Here is a 26,144-nt window from a genome sequence, read left to right as displayed (position 1 = left end):
CAGCCACTTGGTAACAACCATCGTTTTTCAGACACTTAAACTCTTCAGAAATAACAAGTGGGGTCACTGCTGATGGATTTAATTTTGTAATTTGTGACATGTAAATCGTCAAAAATTGTACATTCTCCGTTAGCTTACGAGCTCCTTGTTTGAGCGATCGACTATTCCTTGGAAATTTAGCATCACATTGGATATGGGCTGAACTTGTCCTGGATTGGAATTTTTCCGATCATTTCCCTCGGAGGAGTTTGCAAAAACGTGCTTAAAATGCATGAAAAATGCATGAAAAACTCAAATGTTTCAAAATGGCCAACTTCCTGGGGGGCGGGGCTTATGAAAGCCAATTTGAAATATGTATGCAATCATAAGAGCAATGTCTATACAGCGTTTCGGGAATATTGGAAAAACTATATGCAAGTAGTTTGGCGTAGAACAAAACGTGATGTGTGTCAACCACAGACCTTATTTCAAGTTGTTTTCCAAAATCCGATGGAGAAATCCCATTGGCTCTGAGACGATGGAACAGGAAGTGGTAAAGTGCTGACTCACTTCCGGGTTTTAGGATTCGTCACTGCACCACTCTCTAGCTACTCATGTTTTTTCTCAGGTGGTCTTACCTCTCTTTGGAAGGAGGCGGTTCAGACTTAGTCGTGAAGAACTTGGAGAGGTTTTCCTCCATGGAGCTGAAGGCCTGCACGGTGGCGATGTGGCACGAAGACGCCAGGATTCTGCCGATCTGCAATCACACACTAACGTTATGATATATCGTGATTACTCATGTCCCTACTGCGATGCATTTTAACCTGTCACCTGATTGTGTTTTGAATTTGCACTATCCTCCTTTTATTGCACAATTTCATTGTTGTACCTTGAATCTAAATGTATTTTTTATATATGTCTACGATGCTATTTTTAGTTTGTTTTATGTCTTTTACTGGTATCTGTATTCTGTGTGAGATACATTTTCTGTCAACAAATGCCAAAACTCATGTGATGCAAATTAGATACGATTCAATGTACTTTATTGATCCTAAATTGGGAGGTTCTTGTCAATGTAGCATGTTATTAAGCAAAAAAAAGCTAAAAAAATGCATATTGAGAGTAGAAAGATATCTACTTCCGACCCATGGGACCTTATTTCGAAAAAATTATGTATTGAAGTCAATGGAGAGAGAAAGATTATCTCTCAATCCCGTTTGAATTGTGCCACGAATTACAAATATGATGTTTGTCAATCTTAAAAAAAGTTATTTCCATGTCAAAAAAGTCACAGTTTGTCGTAAAACTGTTGAACTATAAGACTATGAAAAATACTAGAAAGACTACAAATCCCAGAATCCCGGTCCCGCATGCTGGCTCTTACGGAACCGGCTAACTCCCCTTCTGTGCATGTACAGCTCTCAACATGCCCAGGCTTGTAGTGGTTTTCACCTCTTTTAATACTTTCCACCTCATTCTGAAAGAAATAAGTGAAATGTGCCAACGTGAAGGTTGTCTGGGTGTGTGGTGCGAGATGGGAGATGTAGTTCATTGAGCGGTTTCACACAAAAAAAAGTGTTAAATTTGACAATTTTCACTTTTTTTTTTACTTGAATTTAAAATTATATTTAAAATTGACAAACATCATATGTGTAATGTGTAATTCGTGGCACAATTCAAACGGAGTCGAAAGATAATCTTTTTCTCCCCATTGACTTCAATACATAATTTTTCCAAAATAAGTTCCCATGGAGGCCCCCCGGAAGGGGAGGGACTTCGCCTCTCTTTACATGTATATATCAGCAATACACAGAATAGGTTAGAATAGACTGTAAAGTTTAATATTCCATCTATCACATACTTATGTATATATAATAAATTTATATCTTGTTAATTTGTAAATTCAACATGAATATTTTCTACTTTCTTGTTTATTTCTTTAAATTTGTATTGTACAATGCCATGTCTTTTTATGCTGCTGCAACACAAACATTTCCCAAATTGGGATCAATACAGTACTATCTCATCTTGATAGACCAACCTACTACTAAATAATACATAAACTACAGAATAAAAACATTTGGGAACGGGTCAAATTAGACCTGAGGACAACAGGAAGGTTCATTAATAAAAGAACAGATGTGTAGTGTTTGAGGTACCTGTGTGTGATTGAACCTCACAGCCAGGTCTGCAGCATTCTTTCCATGTTTGTTTCGTAAAGTTTTATCCGCTCCGAGCTGCAGGAGCTTCAGCACGGCTTCCTCTTTGCCGTACTGCACCGCGATAGACAGAGCCTGCCAGAAAATATAGTGGATTTGAACTTAGTGTATTTACTCTAGTACCGTACTTGTTGGGAAAATAGTGAATGTCCTCTTCCAATATCAGAGTAACATCAGTGCTTCCCCTATATACAAATAGCTGCTGAAATATGTGCTCCGCTGCTAGGGGGCGCCAGCCAGGTACCCATTTATTTAATTAAAATAATAATAAGTGGCGATCCTTTTTCATTTTTGTATTGTTTGTTATGTGGATTTGTTGTATTTGTGTTACTGTATGTTCAATAAAAGGTGTATTTTTGCTAAATCTTGAGACATTGCCACTGCATGTACTGGCAGGGCCGATTTTAGGCGGTCGCCTAGGGCAGGGGTTCCCAAACTTTTCCATGCCAAGGCCCCCCAAAAATCATTAGCTTCTGGCCGGGGACCCCCTTTGCAAACCCACCAACAATGCTACAAAATATGTCACACATCAACTTTAAGAACGTTTTTGTTACTTTTATTCTCTATTCAATACTGTAATTATTACATTTGTTTAGCATGGGAATAATATTAACAATATGTTTTCAACACAGAATAAGATTTGTATGGCAGGGCATCTTTGTTCCACCACAATGTTTTTCTTATTATAGACACTATGTTGCAATACATTTTACCCTACAGAAAATATATTTACATATGCAAGAGTTTTTTTTTTTTGTCTTTCTTGCATTATGTCTTCAAAAGTTTTCAGTCAAAAAAGAAAAAAAATCTATTAAACTGACTTGGTTCTGTAAGTTCAACACTATATTCCCACTGAATAACAAACCTTTCAACAAACTGTTGATGATACAAAAACAGAAAAAAGAAACCAAACCTCTCTTTTGTGTGTGTGTGTGTGTGTGTGTGTGTGTGTGTGTGTGTGTGTGTGTGTGTGTGTGTGTGTGTGTGTGTGTGTGTGTGTGTGTGTGTGTGTGTGTGTGTGTGTGTGTGTGTGTGTGTGTGTGTGTGTGTGTGTGTGTGTGTGTGTGTGTGTGTGTGTGTGTGTGTGTGTGTGTGTGTGTGTGTGTGTGTTGGAAGTGACAGACAGTGATCACACTAGTGGGAGGGATGGGCTTGGTGGCTCCTACACAGTCTGTCAAGCCTGGGCTTAATGTCTGTCAGTGCCATACGCATGTCATTGTCCACATGTAGACGTGCTCTATGTTTAGTTTTGAGTACCTTTAAAGTTGAAAAGCCAGACTCACACAAGTAAGTTGTTGCAAAAGGGAGAAGGCATTTCAGTGCCCTGTCAGCCAAGGTGGGATAGTCCTTTCTTACATGTAGCCAGTAGTTAGACAGGGGAAGAGCCTCAAAGTTTAGTTTTAAATCCCCTGAGTTTGTCATCTCAATCAGCTCCTCCTGTGACTTTATGTCCAAACTAGAACCGACACCGGGGGAAAAGGGGTTCCTAACCCAGTTTAAATGTGTGTTTTCAAGGTCAGGGAAATAGTCTTTAAAATATCCTTGGAGGTGCTCCAGGTGGGACTGGATCATTGGAGAGATGGAGCCCAAATCATCACATGACAGCAGCTCCTGGTGAAGTAGTGGGAACATCTCTGTGACTCCCTCCTGGAGCTTGTTTGACCACAGCATAATCTTTTTGGAAAAAGCACGCACTTTGTCTTGCACCTGCAGTATGTACGTGTCACGTCCTTGCATGCTTTGGTTCAGTACATTTAGATGCAGAAAAATGTCTGACATGTATGCAAGTTTGCGGATCCAGGTTGCATCAGTGAACCGCTCTGCCAGCTGATGCTTTTCAGAAGAGAGGAACTCTCCAACCTCCCTCCGCAGCTCATAGACACGGTTCAAAACTGCGCCCCGTGACAGCCAGCGCACGTTTGAGTGAAGCAGCAGCCCCTCAAAACGGGCGCCCATCTCATTACAAAGCAGGGTAAACAGTCTGTGTTTCAAGGGGCGGGCTTTAATAAAATTCACCACTTGTACAACCTCCTGTAGTACCTGATTCAACTCGTTATCCATCCTTTTTGCTACAAGTGCCTCACGGTGGAGCATGCAGTGTGTGGCGACTACATGCGGGGCTTTCTGCTTAATGAGAGCGGTCACTCCACTGATCTTGCCGGTCATTGCCGCGGCTCCGTCCGAACACACCCCCACACAGCGGGCCCAGTTCAATCCGTTAGACTCGATGTAATCGTCCAAAACTTGAAAAATATCTTTCCCAGTGGTTCTTCTTTCAAGTGCTTTACAAAACAGTATTTCCTCGACAAATCTCTCCTGGGAAATAAATCGAATGTACACAAGCAGTTGGGCCTCATTCGATATGTCTGTGCTCTCATCTAGTTGAAGAGCGAAGTACTCGCTGGCTCTCACCTGCTCCAAAAGCTGAGCAGATACGTCCTGCGCCATGTCACCAATCCGTCGGCTGACGGTGTTGTCCGAGAGTGGGACAGCGTCAATTTTTTTAGCAGCATCCTCGCCAAGCAATTCTCGGACAATGTCTTTGGTAGCTGGTAAAAGCAAATCCTCTCCGATTGTGTGAGGTTTTTTTGCACGAGCAATGTGGTATGAAGCTAAAAATGATGCCTTCAGGGCCCGCTCGGGAACGGTAGCTTGCTGTGTGAATGCAGCAGATTGCCTGGCCAAATGCTCCTCTTTACGTCTGAAGAAGTCTGCCGTTTTTTCGGCCTCTGCCAGATGTTTTTGCATCAAGTGACGCTGAAGTTTCGAAGGTTTTAAACACTCGTTTGAGAGGGTCTCCAGACAGAGCACACACTTCGGGCAATCATGGCCATTTTTCTGTATGGCTGTAAAGCCATACTTAATGTACGCTGCCTCGTACCTTCTGATTTTAATTGGCCAGGAGTTCTTAGGTTTTTTTGCAGCAGTGTCCTCCACAGCAGGGCTGTTGGTCGGTTCCGTTGACCTGTTCTTTGTCAAAAACCTGTCCATTTTGAGCTAGCTAGCTTGCTCGCTTGAGGAGCAAAGCAGCTTGATAAATGGCGCAAACCGCCAGGTCTAAACATGACGTCATGGCGTCGTGAACGATGTTTTGACTGGTAGGCAATCAGAAAGATGACTATGGCAAATTATATGTTCCATTATTATAAATTATATTTTATAATGATTTTTTTTTAAAAATCAGATTTAAAATATTTATTAAAAAATAATTAGAATTTTTTTTTTTTGTCTTTCCTTTTTTTTTCTTATCTTCCCTCCAATTTTCTGAGGCCCCCCTAGCGCCCCCTGGCGGCCCCCCAGGGGGCCGCGGCCCCCACTTTGAAAACCACTGGCCTAGGGCGCCAGATCTGGGAGGTGCTGCGCTGCTAGCTCTGGGAGACCGTTGGGGCTCATACTAATCTTCGGCCTTGATGTAACAACATTCATAATTAAGTAAATGTAACACCCATTTCACCCCGGTTACACGTTTCATTTGCCCTGTACGATGGGCGCTGTAAGTGATGAAGGTGGGGGATGTTGGCTGATCAGGCGCCCGCAGCTCACAGCCAAAGTGCGAGCGTGGTAGCGAGACAGCGAGCGAGGGAGAGAGAGAGAGAGAGAGAGGGCTCACCGGTACCGGCGCTGTTGTTATTAGAATCTGGTGCTAGCTGCGCTAACGGATATAAGAAGTGGATGTTTCTACAACCAGGGTGAAGGAGAGCTCTCCTGTCAGACTGAGAGGCTCAGTGAGGTATAAGACTCTGAGTGTTTAGATAAGTTAATTTTAGTCTAAGTTATCTCAAACAAATATGTGTTAACAAATTATGTAATTTTTAGAGATGTGGGTACGGAGGGAAAGAGAGAGGGTTGTATTTTCTGACGCTGCGTGAGTTCCCTGACGCACCGGGGACACATCTGTTTGTATAAAAGACATGGAAAAGTGCATTTTGCACGATAGGTCCCCTTTAAGTTCTTCTTCCTCCTCTGATAATCCTCCAGAGCGCAATGTCTACTTTTCTTTTGTGATTTAATGCATTATACAAGTTTTTTTTGTTGATGCTTTTAAAAAAGGTCTCAAAACGCATCTTTTTAGAAAAGCCTTTGGTTAGATTTTTTAAAAACCCCACTTGTTGCCATGCCGGCGTAAACGTTGCTGCTTTTATTTTGTTGTTTTGTTTCAATCATTTTACTCTGTAGCACTTTGAGTTTTGTTTACTCAAATGAAAAGTGTGCTTATAAATAAAATTGATCATTATTATTATTATTATTACTTCAGGGCTCAAATGCGATCTTCCTCAGGGACCTGACCTGCTATAATAAAAAAACTCATTGACCGACCGTGAGTCCGTTTCCGTCCTGGATGTTGATCTTTGCTCCGTGGGAGAGAAGCAGGTTGATGACCTTACTGCGTCCGTTCCACGCTGCCAGCATCAGGCACGTCATCTGAGACCTGAGGGGGCGAGAGACAAGAGAAAGCAAGAGGGGAGATGAGGATTAAAGATGACAAGAGAGGGAGAAAACAGAGCAATGACTGAGGAGTGATGAAGTACATGAAGGAACCACCAGGGGGCGCCACACACCACTTTAACACCACCTGAAGGCTTGAAATTGGGCTTTAAATGTTATTATCAAGTATAGATAAAAACACAAGTAGATGATAGAGAGGTTGATTGAGGGGAAAGTAAATAATCACCGACCATTTTGGTTATTATGCGATTGTTTAAGTGGTTTATTTGGTGAAATATGAATCATTCTGTTTTCTAGCTTGTCCAATTGTTCTGAATATATTGGGACTGTTAATAAGATTAAAAAACTCAATTACCGACCACTTTTTACCTATTAAAAAAAAGTTTTATAGAGAAACTTTCTTGACTACTCTTGTTGTCATTTGTATATTTAAATCCAACTGCAAAAGTAAACAAGAAATTGTATTTTGCCTTTTTGGCAAATTGACAATTTAAACCATACTGAACATATGGATGTATAATGGAAAGTGGGATTCATTGCAGGAGTAGTAAAAAAAGTGTATTTGCCATCTTCTGCAAAAGTATATATTATAATTAATTGGTGTATTACTTTAAACTAAACAGTAATCCATGTGGGATGATCTACTGTAGTGGGTACATATAGAGTCCAGGGTTTCCGCTGGGATCTTTTCTTGCCGGTCAAGTGTCCGGAAAGAATTTATTTTTCCGGACACATTGGAAACTTACCGGTCATGTTTCAATAATAATAATAAGAATTGTGTACTACACAGAGTTTCGGTTAGCAGGTAATTACCGGACTATGACCGGACATGCTGATGCTTAAAACTCAGTTAATGGGAGTCATTATTAACGGACATTTTGAATTTACGGTTATTAATTAATCACACACACACACACACACACACACACACACACACACACACACACACACACACACACACACACACACACACACACACACACACACACACACACACACACACACACACACACACACACACACACACACACACACACACACACACACACACACACACACACACACACACACACACACACACACACACACACACACACACACACACACACACACACACACACACACACACACACACACACACACACACACACACACACACACAATTTGTTATGCTTACTTTGAATTATTAGGTTGATAAAGATATATTAGCTCTGCTACAGTTCTCCTGTATCTTATCAGCGCTTACTCAAACACGGCGAGTGAGAAAAGTCCATCAGCGTGAACGGGTGGGAAAGTCCGAGGACAATTCATCACTTCACTTGATGCTTTTATAGGAAACAGAGCAACACACACATAGGAAAAGAGGGGATATATAAAGGAAAATCAATAAATCACATGTAAAGACTCGACAGTACAGTTTGGGAACGCATAAACGCTGTCTGTCCTTTAATACAGACGCTTTTAATACCTTGACTAACAGTTGTTTAAATCGAAGTACACCATGCCTTGTGTGAAATCTGTATTTCTGGCTAACATTGGAGGTAAACTTCCCTTTATTTTAAATCTGTTGACACATACATAACATGCATAAACTAAACGACAGCAAGGGACATAGAATTTGAACTCTTCTTGTCTGTCACATACTCTTCTTGTCTGTCACATAAGTGGCGCAACTGAAGCGGTATTGCGCTAAAGGGAAATTATTTTGACCGGACATTTTGACCAGAGATTTAGATTTGCTTGCTAACGAGAACTCTGACGTCGCCATTGTGTGTGCTTCGCGGATGCACTCGGCTGCTCGGGTCTGCTCCTGGATGAGGAGGCATTCGCTCGACCAACTTACAGTAGAAGGCATTACAAACATTTTTAACAGGGGCCATAATAGTGTAAATAATGTTTGTTTTGGCAGTAACAACTGAATGTAATGTTTTCTACTTTTTTAAGTTGTTGGTCAAGTGTCTTGACCAACAACTTAAGTATTTCTTATAGCTATGCAGGGCATGCAAGCGAGCAAACACAAACAAGAACAAACAAACAAGTTAAATGAAGAATAAAATTGAAAAATATAATATTGTGCTGGTTCATCTTATAATTCAGTCTAGAGAATGCACCAGAAAGCATAGATCTGAGACCAGCAAAAATCTAAATATTCTAGGGGGAGACCCCCCAAACCCTTCGTGGCATTTCGTCCGCACGCATTTTTCAGGGCAATCTCTATTGGGCTCAGGGCCATCTGTAAATTAGGGGCCATCTCCCAAAATCCTTAATGTCATGCACTGTAAACGCTTTCATTTTAAGTTATGAGTTTAGTGTTTCTTAGCCTGAGAAACACTGATGCATTAATCAATAAATATCCCAATGCCGCCACCCCCCCCCCCCCCCCCGCTCAGGCAGCACGTGATGTGAGTTACATTTGTGCTCTTTTTGCAGTTGTGCTCTTTTTTGATCCCAATTTGGGAATAATAAAACATTATCTTGTTACAAGCATCAGTGTGTTCAGACATTAAAATAAAAATACTTGGAATAGAGAATTAACAACTAAAAAGTAAAAATAAAATGAAAAGTATTATATCAAATCCAAACAATATACAAATTCTGGATAATTAAAATGTTCTAAAAAAGTCAGTTAGAAGGAATATATGCTTACACTACAGGAGCATACTGTAGACATACTCGATTTTATTTAGGCTGTGTTTATTTCATGTTTTAGCGGTAGTGGTAGTGCCAAAAGATTATTTCAAACTTAAAATATGCCTAGGACTGCGGCGATGTTTGTCATCAGATTCGTATCCGTAGGGAGAGTCAGTGGGATTTTAACAACATCAACGCACAGCTCCATCGTCCCTTAATAAATTACAAGACAACCAAAGTTAATGTTTTACGTGAAGTCAAACAAATGAACCGTAGCAGTGACGCGTCTACTGCTGTCTAGAAAAAGGAGAAAGGGATAGGTCAAGTAAATTCTGCTTTCAGATGTCCTCGGCTAAAGACTTTTCCCAAGGGAGGTTTAGCGGTGAAACAGATACCAAGGTCACTCACGTACTGTTACAGTGTGAGTGTGAGTGTGAGTGTGTGTGTGTTTGTGTGTCCTTCAGACAGTGAGATTTGGCCAGTGCCCAAACAGCAAAAGCTGATCGGTACAAAGACAATTCAGAGTAAACATCTGACAGCTAGAAGAGAAAATTCCGGATACATCCGAATCAAAGTGCCATGGCAAACACACAACAAAACAAAATCACTTCCTCAATGAATACATGTATATACAGGCATGAAAAGATAAAATGTTGATGACAAAATATTCATAATGATAAATAATAACTATGCACCTGGCTTGTTTCATGTTGATCCTGTTGTATGACTACCACTGACCATTTAATGATCTACCTGATCAGGGACTAATGATTGTTTTGCACATGTTGCCAAAACCATCTTGGTCTCAAGTCCTTCAGAGCAAGTCCAATTAAATTCACAAGTCTTCAGAAATCATCAAGTCAACATTTGCTTTTTTTTTAAAAGTGTGATATACACCATTCAAAAGACAGATACTTGTTTTTAAATGCAGTTTGTTTACAAAGGATTAGCATACAGTGAAGGTTTAATAATCAATGTTTAGTCTCTCATCTCAAGTCTCACCATACTTAAAGGGGACCTATCATGGCCATTTCTACTGATCATAATTCCATTGTTGAGGTCGACTAGAATAGATTTATATTGTGCATTGTTCCAAACTCACATTGGTTTCTCATACAGCATCTCTGTATAGTATGTGTATTCACTCTCTGTCCTAAACGGCTTGTTGGAGCTCCTGCATGACATGGGACCTTTAATGTCCCAGGCAAGTCTTAAGCCTTAAAGGAATAGTCGAAATTATTCGGTACGGGCCCTTCGGCTGAACGGATATAACGTTAAACGTAAAACATTGAGAACGTCAACAACTTTTTGGAAGTAATCTCCGGTGCTGCGTCACAGCATTCAGAGTAATTTGCTCACATTGGGTTGAACGCTCCATAGAGCGACCAAGTCATTTCATTGGACGAGAGGCATACTATGAGAGCTGGGATGCGTTCAAATTTAGTCAGTAACTTGAGGAACTGTCGAAATGGCGAACGCAGATAAAGTTGAGCTCGAAAATCCTCCAGCATCATTGAAGTCTCCGGTTTGGGAACATTTTGGTTTCGCAGTTACGTACAAGGATGACGGACAAAGACAGGTGGACCGAACCAAAGCTGTTTGTTGGCATTGTTCAACTAAAATTGGTTACACGGTTGGCAATATATCAAACTCATTTGAAAAGGCATCACCCGAACGTGAATATCACCGGCACCAAAAATAAAAGACTGAAGTGCAAACCCAACTCCCGCTAGCATTTAAGCAAAAAGTTTAGACCGAGCCAAAGCAATATGTTGCCATGTTAGCAAAGCGCTACCTGGCTGTATCTGCTACCTCTGTCCCTAGAGAGAGGGTGTTCTCCACAGCAGGAGACATTGTTAGTGCCAGCAGATCTGCCCTTTTGGCAAGCAATGTGGACAAGTACATTTTTCTTTAAAAAAACATGAAAATACAATGACAAGCAAGTCATAATGTAAAGTTCAAATACAGATTATTTCAGTTCATCGAAATGCTGCACCTTAATGTTTATTTTATTATATTTTGTATTTATTTGAGTGAATACATTATTCACAGTTTAAAAATAATTTAAAAAACCCCATGTGATAATTTTTTCTGCAGTACCGAAAACGTACCGAACCGAACCGTGACCTAAAAACCGAGGTAGTACCGAACGGAAATGTTTGTGAACCGTTACACCCCTAATATTTTTACATCAATTGCTCATGTCTTACTTACTTTGAACTCTGGAAGAAATACATCCACCGCGAACGAAGGATCTGCAGATATACGTTTTGATGGATGAAAGTTAATGTCTTGATGGGTTGAACAAAGTAAGTTTGATAGTGTTGAGTATATGATTAGAGGAATCAGGCTTTAATTATACTGCAGGAGTTATATGAGAATCTAAACGGATGTATGTCGATGTTTCCTCGAATTAATCAAGACTTTTCTCAGTTTGTAGATTTTCCCTTCCCTGTTGGGGCATGCAAGAAGTTTCTTCCAGAGCCTAAAGTAACACGACGTAAGATATGCATGTACAAATGAGGTCTTTAAATCTGAAGTATTCCTTTATTTCTACATCTGCATCCAAATTAATACAGGCCCCGACTCTGTTTTCATTACTTTTTGGAGAAGAAAAAGGAAACATTTTAACATTTCGCTGAGGCATACAAAAGGCTCAACAAACGAATCATGAGTATTTGTTGATATCCTTGTTATCAAAAAAATGGGGCTTTTCTGACATTGAAACATTATTGATGTCCAAGCTAGAATAATGCTTCTGCTGATGTTTCTGCAGACCCACAAAGTTAAGGGTTACATTGATTAACCATAGCTCGCAGAGATTAAGAAACACCTCCCAAATGACGACAATTGAAGAAAATGTAAACCCAAAGTCTCTACGAGCATAAAAAGCCATGCAAGGAAGTGGTTATCACCAGATAGCCCAACTTTAAACGCATGGATATTACAACGGACATTTACAAAATGGAGACGATAACATCATCTGTCAATCATCATTTTTTCCCTAAAAAAAAATTCAGACTTTATTTCTCAGATTTAATCTCAGAACAAGAAAAAAAACATTTAGTCAGATCTAAAAAAAAAATGTTTTACATGTGGCCCTAATTTTATTCTATATAAATGATATGAACACTGAAAGAAATGCCAAATTTTAACAAAAATGTTGCCTGGTTCTTGAACCTGAACACCTAGGTCCCTTTTGATCGACACATCACCAAAACTTCTCTGGATTGTTTCCAAGCTTGTTAAAAAAAAAAACTTTAAACGCATGGATGGATATTACAATGGACATTTACAAAATGGAGAGGATAACATCATCTGTCAATCACAAACTGGAGCTATTTGTGTCACGATGGAGAAAGTGGACTGATTTCGTAAAACCTCATAGGCCAGATTTTATTTTTACAAACGTATGATTTTACTATGAAGTCCTGATCACTCCCTAATGTTCGTATTGTTCGTACTTTTTACCTTTGTGTAAAAAAAGGAAAAGGCATTTCGGACCGACAAGGCTTGAAAATGGCCTTTACATTTTATTATTAAGTATAGATAAAAACATTAGTAGATAATAGAGAGGTTGATTGAGGGGAAAGTAAGTAATCAGCGACAATGATGGATATTATACGATTGTTTAAGACGGTTTATTAGGCGACATTATAATCATTCTGCTTTCTAGCTTGTCCAATTGTTCTGAATATCTTTGGACTGTTAATCAGATTTTAAACAGATTTTACTCGGTGGGGACTTCCGGCAACAATCTTGATTCTGATTGGCCAGAAGACTCGGAAAAACATCAGCAAAGATGTTTTATTGAGAAGATGATCACTACGTGACAGAAGTTTTCAAAACCGTTTATGGTCTCCGGTACTTCCAGTCCAACATGCGTCCAACGCAGCATGCACAGCGTTAGAAAATTGGGCCTTCAAAATAAAAGTATGACTTTTTTCCAACAAAAAAATAAATAATATATTTTGTTCAACTTTTTTTTTTCTTCACTCACACATCTGCGACCCACTCGAAACGGGTCCGCGACCCACCAGTTGAGAACCACTGGTTTAAAGCATACTGAACATATAAATGTATAATGGAAAGTGGGATTAATTGCAGGAATAGTAAGTAAAAGTGTCTTTGCCGTCTTCTGCAAAAAAGCAAACTACAGTTAAAAAAATAATAAGGTATTTCGGACAGACAAACTTAAGATGTACAATTACTGTCTTGAAAAAACCATGCAATTGTTCGTTTGCCAAATGTCAAAAAAATACATTACAACAAATAAAAAATGCAAGTGTACCAACAACCCCATGCACGTATCCACAGTTTGTGCACAACGAGACACAGAGCAGTACAGTGAAGGTGAAACAAAGTGACACATGGAGGCAATGGACCCCACATGGAGCGGCAGGACTTTGAGACATGACAGAAAAGCGCCTGTTTACACTGCAGCGGACGGATGAGCAGCTGGAGTTAATCATCGGTTTGATATTCAGACGTAAGAGGCGATGATGATGAGGAGGAAGAGGAGGAAGTTCATCCCCTGCACCCACATGAACCTCAATTTCTTCTACATGTTCCTGCTGCCTCTCGTTACCTTTGCTGCAAATATTTTGTCTGGGAAGGAACCAATCAATTTCCCAAAGCTGCAGCGTGTCCATGTGTGTGTTCAGGCGGTGTGTGTCGTGCATGAAATGGCACGATGGCAGTGACTGAGTGGCAGGGGGTTAGGGAAAGCTAAACAAGAAAGCCACTGGGGGCAAAAAATCCACAGATGGAAACAGTAAAAGTATTTCGAGAATGACCTCCCTTCATTCTTTCACAACAGATGGAATTTTTCATGTTACGCACCGGGAGAGGGGAACAGATTTGTTGGCTGCAATGGCTGATAGATCCCAAAATCAAAGTTAGGCAGTGTGGTAAAGTAGTTTCGGCTGGTGCTGGCTGTCAGTATAAAGTAGAATATATTTGCGGATTAATCGGGGGAAGGTCCTGAGGATGGTGGCGGCCGAACGAAGGTCAAAGTCGTGTGGTTTGAACAGATTATGCTTTAAATCCCTACTATGAAATGTCCTGTCAGATGGGAACATGTAAAGTAGATGTTCTTGGTTGTTTCTATTCCTGCTGTCATTAGCGTTGGTTGGATATTTAACGTGTGTTTAAAAAGCAGCTTATTTTGGCATTTGGGCGAAATTCACTCTAGCATCTGCTTTTTTGTGTTAAAATGATTGTTATGATTTACCAATATACAGCAGAGTAAAACCCATTGGGTCAAGGATGTGTGGTTCCTAGATGGACTTGGTGATGTGCATCAAAGTGAATACCGTAATCTTCGGACTATAAGGTGCACCTGAATATAAGCCGCAGCAGCTAAATTGAATGATGTGTACATATATAAGCCGCACTGGACTATAAGCCGCAGGTGTTTTAATGTTTAATTACCATATGTAAGGGTTCGTGCATAGAGGGGATTGTCGGGAAAGAGATGGCTGTTTGAGGAAGCTCCCATTTATTAACATTTCAACAAACAAGTTGCATATTTGCATAACGTATTCAAGTGTTAGCATTTAGTGCAATAGTAGCTACAGAACATTTGCTGTGTAAACTGTACTGTATCACATAGCGTTTCAGACACACAAACTTTTCAACTTTCAAACTTAAACGGTGCGCTCCCAGCGCACGTACCGGCAGTGATCTACAGCAGTGGTTTTCAACCAGTGGTACGGGGACAAACTGTCTCGCTCTCGTAATGTCTGTCTGTCTTGCTCTCGTTCTGTCTCTCGTCCCACTCTCGGTTCCACTTTTACTTTTACGCGCTACCTGTCTCACTCTTTTCCGGCCTCCAGCTTTTCCTGCTGTAGCCCGCCGCAGCCTGCAGCAGCCCGCCGCTTAAAGGTGGGGGGCGTGGACCGGCCATAGAGCCCATAGAGTTAAAGGTGGTGGACTGTAACCTGTAAAATCCATAGATTTAGGAGGTCCCCTAGTGGCCGTTAGCTGTAACATCCATAGATTTAGGAGGTCCCCTAGTGGCCGTCAGCTGTAAAAATCCATAGATTAGCCGCACCGTGATATAAGCCGCAGCGTCGAAAAATGGGAAAAAAGGCGCGGCTTATAGTCTGAAAATTACGGTAATTGTATTTCAAAGTGTAACAGGAACTTGTTGAAATGTAATCACTGAAATCTAAGAAAGAAGATTAGGGATACTTGAGTCTTTTTTTTGTTCATCCGACCAAAAGTGATTTTGAGAACTAAGAAAAAGTCAGAATCCTAAAATTAAAGTCAGATTTCTGGGAAAATACACTGAATTCTAAAGAAAATCTGAATTTGGACTCTTTTTTCCTCAAAATTCTGACTTCTTTGTCTTTAAATCTAATTTAAATCTCAGAAAACAAAAAAGAAAAAAGGTTCGGTAAGATCTTAAATATAAACAAGGCCCTAACTTTCTTCCATAGATATGAACACCGAAAGAAATGTCAAATTATAAGAAAATGTTTCCTGCTCTTTGAACCTGAACACCTAGGTCCCTTTTGACCGGCGACACATCACCAAGACTTCTCTGGACTGCATCCAAGCTTGTTAAATTCCTCCCGCCTGCCCCTTACACGTTGTGTGTTTGTTTGTCTGATACCGTCTGTACAGGCACATGCCATAACAGGACATTCCAAACAAAGCCCCCAAATATACACACACTGCAAGGAGCTCCGTGCTGCATGATGCTACCACATGGCAGCCAAACACACCGAGAAGCATCAAAGGAATCTGATCCAGCACCTGTTTTCTTTCTCCAGTGCTCAAGACGAGTCTAAAGTGTCTTTATTTGGCCCACATCGACAGGGGTGTGACAGTGCGTACTAGTGTTGCACGGTGCACCGGTACTAGAAAGGTATCGCGATACCCTGCCGTCAAAAACGTTACGATTCCTCCACTTCATTAGTATCGGTATTTGAATGACATTGTTTTAATAAGAGCCGTATTTCCAGTGTGCGTTCAGTGCTCTGCTTCCACTCCCTGCAGCCGTGCCTGCACTGCCTCCCTGTTGCATTTATTAAGGTCTTTGTTACAGATCTAACTTTGCTGCTGCTTCGTTCGCTTCAAAACACATACCACCGCTCGCTCACTCTCGCTCGCTCGACCATGCACACACACACCCCTCTCTCTCTCTCTCTCTTAAAGGCATAGCGATCTGACACGGCATGACCCTAATATCATAACACTTGTCATTTGACCTTGAATGCCATTGCTTTAATTTATTTGATCTATTGTTCTCATTGTTCAAAAGTTTGTGTTATGACTGAAACATTTCCCAGGTTTGAAATAAAGCACAATAATTACATTTAAGACGGTTTCCCCTTTTTTAAGAAAAGTATCAAGATCGCTATTCTTGACTCGCTATCACTAGTGCGTACTGTGCTGGATATCCTTTACACATTTAGACCTGAAACACATCTCTACCCCCCCTCCTATCCCCTCACCTGTCCACTGTGTTGGGGTCGGCATTTCTGGACAGCAGGATCTCCACACAGCGGGCGATCTTATCTTCACAGCCAGTTGCCGAGCAGCAGGCCATTAGCACCGTCCAATGATCTGGGACAAAAGAACATGTTAGTGCTGAAGTTCATGATCACAATGTAACGATTTAAACCAGCATTTAGCTTAGCATCAATTGGACAAAGGTAATAGGCTGGCAAGAAGGTTTTAACAGAACCATGCAGAACAGTTTGGGATTACAGATTCCTTTCTTATGTGTAGTTTATTTATTTGGGTGAGCTACCAGAAGATCTAACAGGGAATGATAGAAAACCTTACTGACTGTAGCCCAAAAAAAAGCAGTTATTCGTACAAGCCTACAGTAGACCATTAGATCGAAATCTTGAAAGAAACTCATAAGATGGAGAGCTTCACATTTGTATTAGGACTAAGAAAAGACTTATGCACTGTAAGATGGTCCAATTGGTTAAAATATATCTCCTGGTCACCGACTATAAAAACGGGAATTCTAGTAACCGTGATTAATTGTGAACAAACTACGCTATGCATTAGTAAAGCACCATCAGTTTCCATAATACAGAAAAGTAAAAAAGTAAATTCCTCTTTTGTCATGTATTTTAAATCATAATTGCATATATATATATTGTTTGTTTTTAATTGTCTGAGAAAACCTCGATAAAGTCTACGTGAAGTTTTGGAGCACTAAGTTAAACTCAGTGTAGTTTCTTTGCATTTACACTCGAGTGGTGCATTAGTGGTTAAATGCAAATGCATCATTTCCTCATCAACAACTACATTTGGCAAACAGTCTGATATTTGTCATTGGCGAGCGTTTTGCATTTACTTTCTTAAAACTCTTGATCACATGCTGTGTTTCTAGTATTGTACTGTGCTCAGGGTTCCTGCAGGTTTCACCAACTCAAATGTAACACTTTTAAAGACCACTTTGAATAGAATTTAAGAACTATTTCACGGCAAGAAAGTATGAAGTAAAATCGCTATGAAAGAAGAAATACGTCCCATAATGAGTTACAAAGTAAACGTATTCATGTTCAACATAAGAACGATGACTGAACATAACAGCATAAAGTACGCAGAACTGTGTTAGACAAAAATGTGTGTGTGCGTGTGTGTGTGTGTGTGTGTGTGTGTGTGTGACTGACAAGAGCCATATTCAGAGCTCTGCTGCCTTCATGCTGTTGTATGATTGGTGTTTAGCTACGGTATTTAGCGTCCACAGCACCTCCGCTTTTAGGGTTGACGTAGACTCAAACGTCACCCGGAGGTCCCCCGATGTTGTTGCGGGAGCTGCTGCGCTAGCTAACGCTACATTAGCAAAACAAGCGCTAATTTTGTTTGCTAAAGGTGCGGTGGGCTTCAAACACGTTCCCCTCCACTGGTTTCAACCAAGGACTAAATTAGATGTTTTCCAACGAAATACGTTTGAACTTACACTTCCCCATATTTATTTGGAAGTAGATTAGAAGATACCAAGGTTTCTGACTGCCGCTAGCTGAAGCTTGGTTGGTTGCTAGGTTACTAGCTGGGTGTTCTCCGATAAGGGGCCGGGGGAAACAAAGTTAGTGATTACTGGTTCCATGTTGATTTATTTCAATACAAATTGTTGGGGGGAACTGAAAGACTATTGGAGAGACTACTGGTTTATTTGCAGCCCGGACATTTCCCCTAAAACACATTTAGACGCGATCGCAACACAGAAGTACCTTTCAAATCTGATCATTCTTAAGACCTTTTTAAAGCCTTAAATTCAGATTATCAAATTTAAAACTGTTTAAGACCCCGCGGGAACCCTGTGTGCTGAGGTTGCTTGTTGATTATTGTCTTAAACAACTCAATAAAGTCTATGTGAAAAAAAGTTTCGGAGCAAAGTTAAACTCAGTGTAGTTTCTTTGCAATTTACATTAGTGGTGCATTAGTAGTTATATGGACAAGCATAATTTCTATATCACCAACTAAATTCGGCAGATAGTCCAGTGATTGTCATCGGAAACGTTTTTTTTGTAGGTAGTAAACATCTACAGTAGTAGTAAAAAGCTTCAAGAGGAGTAAGACATTATGGGTTCGAAAGATAATTTTTTTATATTTAAATGTAGCCTATATTTCTACAAACGGATGATTCAGTCTTACAGTGGCCAGGCAGCGGAGGAAGCATTTGTTTAAAGTTAACAGAATGAGATTCATTTCCAAGAGCTTGATGTTAAAAAGGACGACAATAGCCACACTTTATCGGGACGTTTTTAGTTCAGTCTTGGCGACTTCAAATCAGTTTTTTTTTGCTGTTTGTTTGTAAAGCAAAAATCCTTGGGACTTATTTTAAAGTAGAAGTAGCATGCCCATTATTAAGGGCTTTATTTTCTTTGTCTAAACGGATAAGTGTTCCCCTGATTTACTGTCCAATCTCATGTGTGTATTTGGAGAATGTATTCCGGTCACTGTAGTTGCCTCATGGAAACAAATAACAAGTGTGAAATCCTCATTACACTCCCTAGAAAACCGAATTAAAGGGGAAGAGAGATACCTTTTTTCTCATCACGATGAAGTCATACATCATGCTGTAATGAGGAAATGACAAAGAGAAATCTGGACGATATGCATGGTGATGGAGATGGATAGCCGTTTATCTGGCATCAGGAAGTGTGTGTGTCGGGCTTTATGGGACAGAGTGACTTCAGAGATGTTGTTTCCTTAGATAAAAACCAGTCTGAGACCCATGGCAATGCTTTCAATTCCTGTTTTGTTCCGCCAATCTCCAACATGTGTGTATCATAGTATCTAAGAGTGTGTGTGTGTGTGTGTGTGTGTGTGTGTGTGTGTGTGTGTGTGTGTGTGTGTGTGTGTGTGTGTGTGCATGCCTCTACATCTGCATGTGGGTTCCTGTGGCTTTGTGTGCATGTTTGGCTCCATATCTGTGCGCAAGTGTGTGTATGTTTATACTATGTGTGTGTGGGTGTAAACCAGACTGCCTGGTTTGCGTATGCAGAGAAGTGGAGTAAATAAATGTGAGGCCTGAGAACGGGTGAGGGTGTGTGATCAGTCGTGCATTCCTCCGTTCGGCCACCAGGACGCGACCACACGTCACCCCTCTTTCTAATCACTTCCTTCGCCCGCCTGCAGCCTCAGATGCAGAGAAATCAGTCACACTCTCAATTTGACTCGACATTCTGGACTGAGGAAATAATTGACATCAGATATCGAGAGCATGACTAGTGCTGAGGGTCTAAGGGACAACAGGAAGGTCTCTAATGGACCCCTAAAACAATTAAGGATGCACTGTCCTCAAAATAACTAGTTTGATTTACTTGTGGCACGGTGACAGGAATGCTGGAAAACGTGAACTTATCAGTGTATTTTTCACCACTTTAATCTAAAAATGTGTCTTATTCTGAATAACGCTGTTGTATATAGTACTGTATTTTGTTAATGGGGGCTTGATATGCTAGGATCATGTTATTTGCCAAACATTTCATCATGAATTTGCAGTATTTGTACTAAACCTCACTGTAAAGACGGAGAAAACAGCAGAAAGTAACTACGGCTGTCTTTTTCTTTACATTTAAAACAAAAAAACTAGGAAATGAGCCTTTAAATTGTTCTTATAAAAAACTAAACTCTTTGGTTTTTTTAAATGTCAAAACATTGTTAAACACGGCAATCACTTGGTCGCGAAATTCAAAGTGACGTCTTCAAATAGCTTATGTTGTCTTTCCCATGTCAGCTGACTATCACAATTGTTTACCTATCATCTTATCTAGAGATGTCCCGATCCGATCACGTGATCGGGGATCGGAGCCGATCACGTGATTTTCAAAAGATCGGAATCGGGAGAAAAAAAATCGGGGATCGGGATTAAAAAAAAAAAAAAAAATTTATACAAAAAAAAATTAAATTTTGTATTCAATGTTACAAAACAAAAATGACCATGTTCAAGTCTTAAAGTCATCATGAGGCCTTAGTTTTGGTTTCAAATTACACAACATCATGTATGTGTTGCTTCTTTGGGGCTTGTTTTCATAGACCTGGTTGCTTATTTCTCTCAGATCTGGCAACAGAGTGGGCGCAGTGTCTGATTGTAGCAGTAAGCTAACGAGTACTGATAAGCTTTATTTTGTTTTGATCCAATGCTGCACAACTGAACTGATCCAATGCTGCCGTGAAAGAAAGAAGCTATATCCATGTTGGATAGAATATCCAATTTAAATAAAAAAAATAACCTTAAGGGACAACTTGAATGCTTTTTTTTCTCTTAATGCATTGCATAAAGATCGGATCGGGAAAAATCAGTATCGGCAAATTGTCAAAATCAAATGATCGGAATCGGATCAGGAGCAAAAAAAGGTGATCGGGACATCCCTAATCTTATCTTTTAAATGAACGAGTTGTTTTAGCACATATTGCATTAACAAGATGTGATCAAGTATACTCTTCAATAAGCAATAACTACACTGCTCATTTGCGACAACTTATCCAGACTTTGTTCGCTTATTTGAAATAAAAAGATACCAGCAGTTAAATCTCTTGTCCTCACCGCTGATTAAATGGGCAGTAACAGTGTTTTTAACAGCAGAATGGTCTTAAATTCCAAGAATACCAAAATAACAGTCCGCCAATTGTTCAAAGATTTAAAAAAGCATCTCATTGACAATATTTATTTTGTATTCGAACTGATAAAAGACTGCAAGAATAGTTACTAGGGATGCACCGAATATTCGGCCACCGAAAATTATCGGCCGAAAATGGTTAAAAAGGCCCTTTCGGCTTTATCGCTGAATGTCAGAGAACAGGGTTAGGTTGATCTTACTCCGCATATTTGTCCGGGTGTTTTGATTTCAAGTGGTGGAGTAATCCCGAAGTGGTGAAAGTCTTTGCAGTTACACCCCCTCGAGAAATGTCAGCTGAACACGTTTTACAAATCGCAATCCGCGCCTCTTTCTCTGATATTTTGAAATATCTCCAAGCGGCAGACATGTTGGCTGTGAGCCAGCTGCGAGCATGGTCGCGCGCCGTGCTTGTTGTCGCCGCGTTTTGATTACGTCATCACAACAACACGTTAGCTTACCAAACTTATAGGTGCATTTGTTGTTGTTGAAGGCCTGGCTGTTACAGTCTTTATTTACACTAGTTTGTTGTAGGCCTACTGGCCTAGATGTTTATGCAGTTTTAAAGCACCTTGGCTTTGTTCAGAATGCACTTTGTTCTAGTTATCCTACAGAGAAAAGAAAATGCACTTGACTTGGAATTAATGTACTGTATGCATTTAAAAGTGCTGAATAAATGTTTTATGGACCCATAATAGTGATTATTATTTAAGTTTTGCCATAATCATGTATTTTTCCATAATCAGGTAGCTGAACAACATTGGTAACAAATGTATACATTATATATACATATATATATATATATATATATATATATTTCTATTAATCATTTTCGGCCTTTCGGCATTCGGCCAACTGTTTCCTATTTTCGGTATCGGTTTCGGCCAAGAATTTCCCATTCGGTGCACCCCTAATAGTTACACTTGAAGAGCCCTTCCTCTCTGACAAGAGTAGAGCTTTCTGCCCTCTATAGGTAAGAAATGATGCATTACTGAACTGACTCATCGAACATAAAGCTTAATTTCCTAGGGATCTATTGCTGCATTTTTCACGGATTTATATGTAAAAAGCTGCAGATTTCTTGACATGGAAGAGCTCTTCTCACCATGCTTATTTCACCCAGTCTGACCTCGATCCAACAGATGCCTTCAATTTCTCCTGCTGTGGGACGAGGGTGCATTGTGCATGAACTAAAAACAACTCTAAGGATCAGAGGTGTGTTTCTGCAAGAGTTCCTCGTTGGCGTCATCGCCATTAAGTAATGTCAGATGAAGCGCTTTGGCCCGATTGGCCCCTTTGCTTTTTGGCTGCAGCAGGTGAGGAAATTGATAAAAGGTGCCACAGGGAAGATGGCTCCACACCAAGACAACAGGGACCGTTGGGAGGATTAAGGATGGCTGTTCGATATCAGAGCCTGGAAGGCAGCAATGTAATGCTGTTGCCTATCAAACTATCTGCCCTAGTTCTTTCTTTTTTTTCTCAGAAGGGGTTGATTTGGGGTGGGGTCGAGTAGGGATCACAGAGAGATCAGTAGTGCCTACCTGTATATGTATCATGATAAACCAAACAAAATAGTATGCGTGATTCATTTCGGTTTAATCTTTAGGGAAAATAACTTGGATGTGTATTTTGTAAAATGTGTAACTTTTTTTTATTATAATACTTTTTGATGCATGCTTTAAGGTAACGTTAAGCTGTCTTTGGCTCTTTTCTGCTGTAACAATGTAAATTTCCCCTCTGTGGGACTAATAAAGGTATTCTGATTCTGATTAAAGCAAATGTTAGTTATAGTCTGGGTGTTTCTCAATGTCGAGGAGGCTTCCTTGGTAGGACATGTCTTCCAAGTCACTTGCTTCAGAAGCGAGGCAAGAATCCTTCCTAGCCTCGGAACACGAAGAATGGTGGAACAGGCTAACAGGTGTGCGTCATATGCGAGGCCCCGCCTTAAATGGAGCGCGATTTCCGCCAAAGATTTGGAAATTGGTCCGTGCGCAAAGCATTGTGGGGATTTTAAGACCGCGGAGTCTACACATGTGTAGCCTCAAAATTTCTCCTAACGAAGTACGCCGGGCTCAGTAGAATTCCAAGTATGCTGGACATTGGAACAGTCCTTCGGCGGCACTCGATGACGTAGTATGCTTGAAATAGTGGCTCTGAAGCATCCTTCCTCGACATTGAGAAACACCCCGTGACATCATTGGGCCCGAAAATACTTTTTCCCATTGACTTATGCTGCATTGCCAAAGAGACGTCTGTCAATTAGCATGTCATTTATTTGAAGCTAAATCAACATCCCAGTAGCTCTTATTTAAACCATAAGCATCCAAAAGTTGTAAAAATGTGCTAAGGAAAACTCAAGTTTGTATGCTCTATTGGCCCAAGTCAATGGATGATCGGGTGCTTTTTGTGAGTCAATGTTTTGAATCATGCACCAATCAGCATCTTTCATAGTAATGAATGGGGCCTCGTCTACTCTCTGTTTCCAGTTGACTTTATACGTCAATGGAAAGCACCAGGAAAAAAGTTCAAACCATAAGTTCAATTCCTAATTTGGTGTCTTTATTCGTCTAAAAATGCTTTGAGTGACAAGTTACAGACGCCAAGATGTGGGTGGGAATGACTTAAGGGACTTTTATCTATAAAACATTTTGGGGTGATACTTGCTTGTCTTTTTGAGATATGAGCTGTTATTTTGGCTTCTGTTTAAGGTTAATTTGAATGTTTTCTACTTTAAAATATATAATTGAAGTATTATTCCCTATGTACAATGACAAATAACTTAAGAGAGAAAAGTCAGAGAGGTGTAAACACAACATATGAAAGAAAAACATCTTAAATACTGTGTTAAAGTTGGGCAGGGCGATATAGCTAATTAAAAATGTCATGATAAAATCTTTCTGTCCGCAAAAATTCACAATTCTTTATGTCAAATCTTAAAAATTACCAGAAAAAAAAAAATCTAGATGTGAGATGTTTAAGATATACAAGATCTGTTGTACCAATAATTAAAAAAGTGAACTCCCCTCTCCGTATTGGTCTGACCTTTGCTGAAGTTGGCGCTGGCCCCTCTGTCCAGGAGCAGTTCTGTGAGCTCGTAGTTAACCACACTGACGGCACACATGAGAGGCGTCCAATCAAAGCCGAGCCTGGTCTCCACGTCCATGCCTGTCCACAGCAAACGGATTAAGAGCGGCAATGAAATGATTATATAAATAACACAAGATGTCCCTAATGACCCCCAGCACACAGAGATGCAAACACAAAACAAGATCCTGTTGTTTTGTTCAAACTTCCTCTTTTGAATTCTTGTTTTTCCCCATCTCGAATTATTTCAGAAAATCACTTTCTGGCGAAACATTGGGAATCACAACCAGTCACTTAAACAATGTTTTCTACATTCTCACTGTGACTAGGAAGTCTGTCCCCACCACCAATTCAACCATTTAGACATCCTTATACACAAACAAACTGTATATAATACAACAATTTCATTTTAAGACAACAGGACTCCCATGCAAGAATATTTTCTTATTTTTATCTACCAGTGTTTCAAACGTGTAGTTAATTGATCGTCTCAGCCTGAGGAAGTCTAATCATTCTGTGCCGAAATATGCAAAAAATATCATGTCTAAAGAACTCAGTATATGGGCAAGCTAAGACACTGACAACAAAGTTAATACAATATTATTTTTGAACAAAAGTTGGGCATGTTAGGAGAGTACTTGCCATCGTCCAACAGCTGTTTGACAGCCCCAATGTCTCCTTTACTGATGGCTTGTTTCAACAGTGACACATTATCTTGTGCATGTGGCACAACAGCATCCTGATCCTGAGACAAAAGGGAAGGATTAGGATGGATTTACACCTTTTTTTACATATATATATATATATATTTCCTGCCATTATGTGTGGATGGCATTAACAAGTGTCCATATAGGTCAGGGGTGAAGAGAATAATTAGCGATACAGGGAGAGAAGCGGAGAGGAGAGTGAACAGGCGTGTTAGCGGCAGACAGGGAGAGACAAATAATTACACATGGCGCTCTCCAAGAAGAGGAAAGTGGACAGTGAGAACAGAGCTTTTAACCCTGAGTGGACTCATTCATGTTCATCCTGCCCACTGGGAGCACAGAACCAGTGTGTCTCATTTGTTCAGAGACCGTGGCACTCATTAAAAGTGCCAACATGCCACTATGAGACAAAACACAAAAGCCTCATCCCAATACCCCTCCTCGACTCCTCTCTTCCCCTCCTCCGGGACTTGACCCGGAAATCGATCAAGACACGCCATTTTGAAGGACGTCCCAATAGCTGAAATGCACACGGAGGACTCGAGGAGGGGTGAGGGAGGAGGGGTGCGGGAAGACACGAAAGGGAGGATACACGCGAGCAGACTACGCGGAAGTGTTTTCACTAATCGCGTATAAAAGCCCCGCCCCCACCTTCACAGCTGGTCCATTTCAACAGAGGAAAACCAACAACTGGAAGATGAGTGGAAAAGCGTCACATAAATGTATAAGTGCTCACAGCTCCGTGGGAATTATTATGTGCAATTCATTTCTAAAAGGCTTTCACATTACTATAATTATATTTGTATTTAAATGTAGGCTACATTTTACACCAAAACAGAACACAAAAGCAAGACCAACCATCATACATTGAATTCCTTGACTAGCAAGAGAAAGATTCATTCATTTAAATATTTAACCAGAAATGGGCTGGGGTCTAAGGGGTTATTCAGTTAAGCCCGATGAGAGGGGATACAGCTGTGCAC

At 40.3% G+C, this 26,144-nt stretch overlaps 1 protein-coding gene across 1 annotated transcript in view; it reads right to left on the bottom strand.

The window, feature by feature from the left end:
• asz1 (ankyrin repeat, SAM and basic leucine zipper domain containing 1) overlaps nucleotides 1–26,144 on the bottom strand; it is a 49,572-nt gene that overhangs the window by 21,665 nt on the left and 1,763 nt on the right. The window contains exons 2-7 of the mRNA XM_079679858.1: nucleotides 25,097–25,199; nucleotides 24,413–24,535; nucleotides 16,739–16,850; nucleotides 6,516–6,627; nucleotides 2,139–2,273; nucleotides 618–736 (exon numbers count right to left, since the gene is read on the bottom strand). Of these exons, the coding sequence (XP_079535984.1) occupies nucleotides 618–736; nucleotides 2,139–2,273; nucleotides 6,516–6,627; nucleotides 16,739–16,850; nucleotides 24,413–24,535; nucleotides 25,097–25,199 (704 nt within the window). The remainder of the gene's footprint in view (nucleotides 1–617; nucleotides 737–2,138; nucleotides 2,274–6,515; nucleotides 6,628–16,738; nucleotides 16,851–24,412; nucleotides 24,536–25,096; nucleotides 25,200–26,144) is intronic.

The sequence above is a fragment of the Notothenia rossii genome (assembly GCF_949606895.1).
Source record: "Notothenia rossii genome assembly, chromosome: 5".
Taxonomy (NCBI): Eukaryota; Metazoa; Chordata; class Actinopteri; order Perciformes; family Nototheniidae; genus Notothenia; species Notothenia rossii.
Note: the sequence above shows the minus strand (reverse complement) of the source record. Positions and strands in the feature narration are given on the sequence as shown.